This window comes from Halyomorpha halys, unplaced genomic scaffold, assembly GCF_000696795.3.
Source record: "Halyomorpha halys isolate HHAL.00 unplaced genomic scaffold, Hhal_1.1 Scaffold945.1, whole genome shotgun sequence".
NCBI lineage: Eukaryota > Metazoa > Arthropoda > Insecta > Hemiptera > Pentatomidae > Halyomorpha > Halyomorpha halys.
In genome coordinates this window covers 19629-30144 of record NW_027107924.1, presented here as the reverse complement: position 1 = coordinate 30144, position 10516 = coordinate 19629, and the positions used below count along the sequence as shown (strand labels likewise).

The 10516-nt window shown below is 30.9% G+C and overlaps 1 protein-coding gene across 1 annotated transcript; it reads left to right on the top strand.

Annotated features, from left to right (window-relative positions):
• The first annotated feature begins 7562 nt into the window (after positions 1 to 7562).
• LOC106687296 (uncharacterized) lies at positions 7563 to 7952 on the top strand. Its single transcript, XM_014431083.1, has one exon. It carries the CDS (start codon positions 7563 to 7565, stop codon positions 7950 to 7952), a length of 390 nt encoding a protein of 129 aa, XP_014286569.1.
• Positions 7953 to 10516: the final 2564 nt, after the last annotated feature.

Below are 10516 nucleotides of genomic sequence, written 5' to 3'. Positions count from 1 at the left end.
ATACAATAATAATTGAAGAGAACAAGCAGGTATCTCAGAGCAACGTATACACACTAGGTAAGACGACTCACGTACACATTACTTCTTAAACTCTGTAAATCCGTCTGGTTTTTGTTAATGGTAAGCCAATAAAGTAGTATTAGGATTCGCTTTCATTAAATTTTTTAGCCTTTATAGATTTTATTGCTATTAATGACCTGCAGAGATTTTATGATTAGTAAATGTGTAATCTAGTTCCTTAGTCGTAAGCGAACACTTATTGCTGTAGAGGTCTAGGAACTGACTTCCTTTTCTCCGTCTCCCCGCTAGAGCCTACACCTTTATCAGAATACAGTACTGGCTAAACAGTAAGAGGGATCTATGCAAATTGCCGAGGGACAGTTTTACTTACTGCACCAGGCAGAAATTACTTCCACGGCAAGCCTTCATTTATTCTGGATGAGACAGATAGTTCCAGAAAAAACCTTTTTTTCTTTCAATTACTTTAGATGACCCGGGTCAGGTTGCACGAAGCAAGTCACTGTATCCAGGACTTCACCTTTTCAACCATAAAATAGATTAGTACCTGTAATATTTTATGTGTATCCAAAATTAAATGGTTTTCATACTATGCTAATTATTTTGGCTACCAAAATAATGTTTTAATTTTTTTTTAGCTCTAATTTATATTTAATTATTTACATATCGACGGCTTACTTTACCGTGGAGCTAAGTACATTTCCACTAATTTTACAAAACCGTACAATTAACAAAACCGGTTCTCATCAGGTTTCCGAACACGACTCCGTAAAACACATCTTAACTGAATGCCAAGCATACGACTCCCTCAAATGTTTGTACGAATTACCAGAAAATTTCAATTCAACTTTTCAGGATAACAAACAGACTGTAAATAAACTTTTTGAATTTCTGAGTCACACAAAACTTTACCATAAAATTTAATTAAATCTCACCACCAATCAAGTTCCCATTTTTCAAAAGTTATACATTTCAAATTGGAAATTAATGCAATAAGGACTAATAAAAATAACTAATGCAATAACGACCCCGGGCGATGCCTTAAATAATAGTAAAAAAATAATTAAATAAAAAAAGTTCTCTATTTCAATATTTAATCTGTTCAGGAAATTTTGAAGTTTTATTGATATTTTATTTTTTCTATTAAATTAGTTAGTTGATCCTGTAGATTTAATTGAATAATACATACCAGATTATTCTATTGCATCTACAGGAATAATTAACTAATTTAAAAGAAAAAAGAAAATATCAATAGAACTTCAAAATTAACTTTTAATAACTAAAGTAGACAATGTGAGAACAGCTAAAATATATATATATATATTTTATATATGAAGTAGATAATGAGCATTGGACTCAAAATATTTCTGATCTGCCATAACAACTGAACTTTTAAACACGCCCAAAATACTATTTCTTGATAATCTTTCTATTTTTTTAAATACTACTAGTATACAAATGTATTATAAAATCAATTTTAAAATTGCTGAGTCACGCCTTGTGCCTGTAAACGTAAAATTAAGACTTTACAGAACTGTTATTCTACCTAATATAATCCATATATGTACTTACTTCGTATGGAAAAGTATTTTTGCACAGTGTTGCTATGCAAAGGACTTAAAAAAAAATTAATACACTATTTATAGTCTTTCCATTTTTTTTCTTTTTCTTAAATACAGAGCTTGATTGATGAGGTAAGAACTATTTTTGCTTCATTAAACCCGGGGCATTCACCAATATCCTACAAGAAGTGAATGGTCATCAATTATATTCGGTTAATTTTCACTAATTTCCGAGGAGTAAGATATTAGTTGCCTTAGAAATGGAGGCATTGAAAGTTGCCGTTAAAGAAAAATTCTGTGAAAAGGAGCCGTTGCTAAAAGGAAGGGCCGGGAGTAATTAACCAGGCCCTCAAAGGATCTTGAAATAGGATTATTAAAAATTAATTTTATAAAGTTTTTATACAGGCCCAGTTTCTTTCAAATACTAACACTGTAACGGATTAAATGGAGATTTAAATTCTTTGAAAAAAAATTCAATATTCTTATTAAATAAAGAATATATTTTGTTTGGTAATTCAACATTTTCTCCGTTGATAACCTTCACTCGTAACCACTAGCTAGCTGTTTTTGTAAATGATTAATCACAAAACAATTAAACTACAAAATCACACGCTATAGTATAAGAGCTGAAGAGGACAAAAAAGTTAGTTATTTCACACTATTTTTTTATTACTTTGAAAACTATGTATCAAGAAAAAATTGATGAGTCCGCCAAGTATAGTATGGTTTTAATTTAAACTAAATTAAATTTTCCAAAGAATGAGTCCTAATAGAACTAATTACTTATTACATAAATCAAAAATTAGTATCCAATTCTGTCTCAACACTTTATTTTTTCATTAGTCCAACGTTTCGGCCTTTCTAGCCATCTTTGTATTTGAGTTTTGAATTGAATGAAGGTATGTTATATTATATAGTGAATAAATATGTTGTTGTAAATGTTTAAAAATGAAGATATAATATAAGCTGTTAAATATTTAGATGTCCTTGAAGATGGCTAGAAAGGCCGAAACGTTGGACTAATGAAAAAATAAAGTGTTGAGACAGAATTGGATACTAATTTTTGATTTATTTAATAAATAATTACCTTGTCTCAAAAAAATTTTGAAATAATATAATTAAAGAACTGATTACGTTCAATAGTTTCCGAGATATAGCTTTTTAAACATCAACATATCAGAAAAATGCAATAAAGAATCAATAAATTTATATGAGTAATATATATTTCAGGAACCATTCGACGAACAGATTAGCACTCAAGGTAGTTTATATATATAAGAAGATGGTCAGGGTTGCGGTTTACAACTATTTCTATGTTTCTCCATTGACCGCAACCCTGACCATCTTCTTATATATCAATTTTTACGGTCAACGATATATACATATATAAAAGTAGTTTAGTTGTATGTACTATAAAGTAGTTTGAGACGTTTATCTTCGTAGGAGTAGTACTTTTCATGACATGAAAACTATTTATTTGACTTAAAAATTGATTTCTATTCGTTCGGATAAAATTTGTGATTTATGAAAATATATATATTAGACTAACAGATGTCTGCCAGCACCAAAATAAAGTTGGTTTAACGTATTATAAATTAGTTTATAACTCTCGTCTTCGAAATTAGCTTATGAATATGAATTTTGCATATAAAAATTTTGTCCCAACAACTAAAAAAATAATTTATTTTATCAAATAGGAAAACTACTACTCCTACGAAGATACGTGCTACGAGTATGTCAGGTCAGCAATCTTCAGTTCTTTTATTGTTTCAGAGGTACACTTCATGTTGGTATTTCTCTCTTTGCACATACGATATCGCTTTAACAGTGTAACATCTGAAAAAAATGTTAATTTTTATATATGCATCTATACAGTTCAAAACCGTAATATATCCCAAAAACATTTTAACATACATTTTTTGTCATATGTTTACTATGATTCTGTGTTTTACTATATAGATCTTATCCTTATTGCTAAGATTACATTCATATCTTATAATATCATCTAAAAATGTACCATTTTTTGAGATGCTACATTGCTGTTTTCTCTCTCACCCTGCTTCTTCCCATTACTTTCTCTCAACATAAAGTATACATTTTTAATAACCTCTAATATATTATTTATAAATAATCTAAATTTTCAAATTAAATTTTTTTTTAATGTCAAAATTGTTAATGCTTTAATTATGAATCTTTTGAAAAGAACTCAGGATAGGGGATATAATATCCAAATTATTTAATTATGTTTTTTCTATTGATATAACTTAGAAATTGAAACGGTTCCAGAAATATACAATACCCACCCTCAAGAGATGTAACCAGATACTTTTTATCATATTGTTAGATATCTTTTCGATCTCTTGTTTATTCCACAATAGTCTGTCCTCTTGAGAAGTACGGCATGTAACTCCTATCTCACTAGAATTGAAAATCAGGCTAACAATGTTTACAATATTTTTAATAAATAAAATTTACATAATAGTTTAATGTGTATGAGTATATGTTCATGATCTTTTCTCTCGGCTCAGTACACCGAGGTTCCTAAAGGAATAAGTTCCTTGAAAACCCTAATTTATTTCTATTTCAGAACAATATTTCGGGATTAAAGGTAAAATAATTCAACTCACTGAAAATTTTCCCTCTTTAACGCCTGCAAATACCGGGCGCCATGTTTTACTAAAATTACATTTATTATTAAAAACAGGTGGGGCAAGATATTGGAGAAAGGAAGGAGGTAATTGGGCGGAGGGGAAGGATAGCAATGGCCCGGGGACCTGACGTAGCTTTGATTGCGCCACTTTACCAACTTTACATTTCATCAACCTTTACCGTCTCCGATTCAATTTCAAATTACCTTCAGAGATTTACTGCTTTCATGAAAATGTTTCTGCCAAAGTTAAATCTGAACTACGATACACATTTTTAGATTAATCTTTACAACAAATAAAAAAAAAACTTTTAAAATTAAAAAATAATGAAAATATAACATGAATAAAGAGATAAAGAACTAAAAAGTTTGCTCATAACTTTGCTCAATAATAAATAATCATACGCCATCAATATATATTTTCAAGATTTTTTATGTATTTTATCTCAAGATTTAATTATTTATTTCATTTTAAGTGTTTCCACCAGTAAGGTAATTCATACTGCATTTACAAATTGAACAAGTAAGTAAATTACCATATAATTATTTATTAAATATTTATTGTTCATAAATGGTTTGTGTATATGATAGTGATTTGGTGGATAATTTTAAAATAAGAAGATTTAGATATTTATGATTTTAAATAAAAAATAGGTTTTTAACTTATAATTAATGACCTGGGCAGAATAGCCTGCAAAACAAATTTAAAATTTTAATGTAAGGAAGAATTTTTAATTGAAGATGTCCTTGAGGATGGCTGAAATGGCCGAAACGTTGGACTGTTGAAATAAAAGTGTTGAGACTAATAAGGATACAATTTTTGATTTATTTAATAAATAATTACCTGTCTCAAGAAATTGAAATAATATAATTAAAACATATAATTATTGTTCATCCATTTATATACACTGAAATTTCATTTAATTGAAACTATAAATTATTTAATTATTAAGAAAGTATATATCATTATACATATTATTAATTTAAAAAAAAAAATGAAAAAGCTTTGTGGTTGTTGTGGAATCATACAAACTGTGCGATTGATTCCGAAAAGTTCTGTAGAATATACCGAAGAATGAGGTTGTATCGAAAATAATATCTAACAATATAAAAATTAAATAAAACCTGTTACATGTTTATTGATGTATTAAAATATATTAATGTAAGTTTTAAGTGTAAATTAAAATGTTGGCAAATTATATACATAGTTTTGGTTGGAGTACATAATTTATTCGTACCACAGCCAGCAGAATGTTGGGCTAACAAAGTACATGAGGAGCCGCTAAAGCTAAGAATGTATTGGTAGAGGAATTCCCTTTTGGGCACGAGCGTTGACAAGCGCAGGTTGAGGAGTAGGGAGTTAGTGTATTATTGTTGTTTACGCTAAAATAAAGGGATATTTGTTGTTAAAAACTTTACATCAAATTTTCATTCCTACATTGCGATCTCTGAAATCACATATTAGATAAATATAATGAAATGAATAATTAAAAAATAATTAACCACTTATTTTTAAATTATACACGAAAAGTTTAAATCAACATTATGCAGAAATTTTATGTAAAATCAATTTTTGAAAAATTTAGTCGAATTTACATAATTACATATAATTAAATTTTAAATGGTTTTTAATAACAAAAATGCATCGTGAAATGAAATGATAATATACCTAAACTGGTCATTAAGGTAGGTTGAATAATACTGTTGTGATAAGTTAATGATAGTAAATCACAGTGTTTGAAAGGAATAGATTTTATTATTAAATGTTATAATGACAAACTCATGTAAATTAAGCAAAATAATTTTGCTTTGGACTCTTTAATTTATTAGTAAAGAAATATAGTTGTGTTTATTGTATTTAGACATAATAGTTTCCGAAGTTTTGTAAATTAATGTTGAGATGGTAAAACTATAATTATAGTATTTATTATTATTATTATTCTATGGGCAACAGACCATAGAGGCCTAAGTCCTCGCGCGATGTATTTACCAATATTAGGATGTCAAATTCCCAGTATTAGGAAATACATCGCGCGTTTCTTGACGTTTTTTTTTTCCCCAATTCGCGTTCGTCACTTCCACGCCTATTTTTTGTGAGTGCCACCCATTGGCTAATGGGCCCCACAACTGCCCGGGAGGAGGTTGTCAGTGAGTTTTGCATTATTTTGAGCTTGAAAAAAGCCCGGGTGAGACCGGGATTCGATCTGTCAACCTGTGGATTGGTAGACTGGCGCGTTACCACGCTGCAACCGCTGCCCCCATAATTATAGTATACAAATTATAATTAATAATGTTTTTGATACTGTTAATAATAAGTTATAATCAAACATGTTATTTTAATAGATTGGCCTAGATGATGGTGTGATTGGCCAAAACGTTGGACATGTTATGTGACTGATAAAGATATGTTTAGTCTTTTGAATAACAATCGTTGTTATTAATTGTAGATTTTATTTTATGCTATATTATATTTACCATAAAATTTGTTGAAAAATTAAAGGCTAATAAAAATAAAATGATTGTGAACGTTTCATTATTATTCAAACATTATTTGTATAGAAATATTTAATAACCATTCCAGTAAGGAAGATCGGACCTCTCTTTGCAGCGTCTTTCTTCATCTGTTATTTAAATGGAAATCAAACTAATGTTTTACTTAAATATTCCATTACAATGTTTCTGTGCAGATTGCTTTTCCGTTAAGGGTCGAATGAAGTGAAATGTTAAATAGAACAAGAAAAACAACAGGAAATTAGGAGCAAAAATCCAATCTTCAACTACAGCACACTTTTCAATCTGACCTTAAAATTTCGCATAGATGTTGTATAGGTATAGAATTAGAAAAAATGGAGGTTTTTTGAGATAAGTCTACTCCTTTTTTAATTAAACACGTTTTAACTCCTTGTAAACAACAGAAAACAACAAATTTTAGATTTGGCGCATTCAAATTCAACTTCCCTAATTAACTTGAAACATTGCATAGGTGTCTTTTTAATACATAGCTATTCCAGGCCCTTTCATATGATATGCAACACTGCATTGAATAAAATAAGTTAATAACATTTCACAAAACCGAATTTAAAATTTTTATTTAAATTCTCTCAGAAATAACATCATCCCCTATGAGCGCATGGTTAGGAATGACAGTGATTACTAGTCCAGCATATATAATATTAAGTAATATTAAGCGACTAGAAACGCATCTAACATTTATTGAGACAACGAAATCCATTATCACAAGCCTAGGCCTGAACTTTGAGATAAGAGAGCCTCTGCCTGACTTGACTAAACAAAGCGTTTGGACGTGTCCATATGCTATAGTGCTGGATCTAATAATGCCTATCAACAAATCCATGACCCCAGCGGAAGAACTAAGGACTGTGGCATTGGCCACTATAGCCGGGTGCTACCCTGAGTCAGAATGGATCTATATATACACCGACGGGTCAGCTACAGAGGCAAATAAAAATACGGGTGCAGGTGTCTATAGTAGCATATTCCAACTGTCAGCACCTGCTGGAGCAAACAATACCAATTTCGATGGAGAGGTAGCTGCTATTACTTTGGCTTTAGAAAAGCTTACTAACGCCTGCGCAAAGAAGAAAGTTCTGCTGTTGGAATCTAGGGCAGTACTGCTGGCAATAATGTCTGGACGTTCCTCGGCTAATGCTAGAAATCTCGCATGCCGGAAATCTATAGAAAGAAAAAGAGAAATACTGCAATAATGCATTGCACTGCAAAATAATGCAGTGATACCAGACCATGGCGGTATACATGGGAATGAGGAGTCGGATCGACTTGCATGGTTAGAGGCTAACCAACCACAACCGCTTTTTCCTATCACAGGGCGAAAGAAATGGCCCGAAGCGCTATCACTGAAAGAGCAGAGGAAAGGAGTAGAGAAGAATGTGGTGGCAAGAAGTGGGCGTCATTGCTAGATACTAAGAGGCGCCCTCCATTGACTTTACCAAGAGCGGTGTCAGTGGCATGCTTCAGGTTGGCCACTGGACATTACTATTTGTGGCACCACCTGAAGAGAATTGCAGTGGTTGGGTCTTCAGACTGCGTCCTGTGTGGAGATGGTGAGATGACTGGCGATCACATACACCCGGCAACGGCGGACTTAATTACAGACAGAAGTTGTGTGAACAAAGCTAAATTATACTGGGCTGTTCGAAACTAAATGACAGAAATTCTTCCTTTGGCGTAGAAAGAAAAAAAAAAGAAATTACATCTTTTTAAATTAAAATCTTGAATAAGTTGTGACAAAGTAAATCACGAGGTAAAATATAAATGTAGTACGGAAATGGCATAAATATTAGAAATATTAAAAACTGAAACTGCACTCTCATCAATATTTCTCTTCTTTCGTATTACTTATTAAAGCAATAATAATATTAAAATTTTCATTAAATAAACAAAACCTAGACCTAGACGTGAATGATGATTCATTTAATCAACCAGAAGATATATTAGAAGATTCCTTTGACTTGGCAAGCATCCTAATTCGTAGTGAAAAACGAAAAACATTTTTAATGTAGTTTTCAGAATGAACGCAAGGTATTAGTGTCTTTTTTCGATAGACAATATTTATTAAGCAACATTAATATCCAACATAGTCTTCATTGGCTGAACAGCAGAGTCTACATTGGTAATATTTTTTGCTACCCACCCAAAAAGTTGGTCTGAGTTATGAATTTGATTTTCATGGTGTGCTGGATGACTGGTACTAGATGCTAGTTTTTCTAATTTAATTTTATTTTTTGGTACAAGTGAAATACAATCCGTTCCCAGAGCTTCCACTGAACCTATAATTACAACAACCGAAACCAAATGAGAAATTTTAAAGATTTCAAGCACAAATCTAGGAGGTTAATATTTTTCATAATTGTTGAATATAAACAGAATAGTGGCATTTATATATCAATGCTTTTTGTTACCAATGACATCTCTTATTAATGATATAATATTGTCTGCGATTATGATATAAAAACATTTGACATGTATAATATACCAAGTACATTTATTTTCTGTATATATTACAGGCCATTACTATAAAATGGTTTGGTAATACTTCAACACAAATTTAGTATTTGACGTATTCTATAGGTTGTAACTATAGACTGTGGTTACTTTTTGGCAATGCAAATAGCTTTTGGATTGTTCAAAGAGAAATCAAAGTAGAGAAAGAAACCCCTGTTTACGGTAATATCTTTGAAACATGTCCATTTCAAAATTAAACCAAACTTTTTTTTTTTGGATGACTTAGTACACAGAAACGTTGTGAACTCATTATTAATGTGGTGAATAATTAACACCTCATTTTAACTTAATTTATATGAAGCCTGTCAATCAATTAATAAGTGTATCACAGGTATTTTTTTTTAGAGAGCAATGAGGAAGGTTCGGTGGTTGGATATAGAAATCGAGATGATTCTCTAGCAACTCTCAAAGCACAATCCAGACTTCCCCGAAGCTGATTCCTAAGAATCAAACATATTCCATACACAATATACGGACACGAATCATCTCCTCAAAGAGTGAAAGCACTTCCTTTGTAAGAAGGCGGCCGATAATGGAGTACAGGCTTAAAGCTGCTCCTGGATCCATCTTGACTTTGATGGATCTCAGCAATGATCCGTGGAGGGCTTTGAGTTGCTTCAGTTATCGCCGGTGTGGTTGCTTCAAAAAGCAATATCATATATTGGTATATGTTCAACTTAAAGAATGGATATCTGGATTACCAGGAAATAAGTCTGGGTTTTTTTATTTCTTTCTGATTTTGTCATAATATATAATCCAGTATAATATCAGTTATAATGAAGTAAAATATCAATCATCTCTAAACAATAAATGAGTACCACGGATTCAAAGAATAATGTTTTCGTTTTTTACGCTCAGAATTATGTTTTACTTTAACTTTTTTGTATTTTAAATATACAATAAGAGGAAGTATCGTCTTCCCAAACAATAAAGAAAGGACTGTACAAGAATTAATCGTGTTAAAATGAACAAGAATTAATTTCATCACAAAGTAGAGTTGAAAGCGATTTTTTTAATTTTTATTATTAATAGCAAAATGGCACAACACTGCTTTGCTTTTATAGCACCGCAACTCTTCATTATAATATATTTTCATTTTATCTTAATTAGAGGTATTCCAAAGATAGTACTGTAAGCAGGAGTAACTTTCTCTATGGGGGTCGCCCTGCAGATTGAAGGGCATCAAATGAAGCGCAACAAAATAATCCCTTTTGGCAGTTCAATCAAATACAGAATACTTTTATAT

Excerpts from the sequence above, each read along its gene's own strand:
- LOC106687296 (XM_014431083.1), top strand. The coding sequence starts at position 7,563 with ATGCCTATCAACAAATCCATGACCCCAGCGGAAGAACTAAGGACTGTG.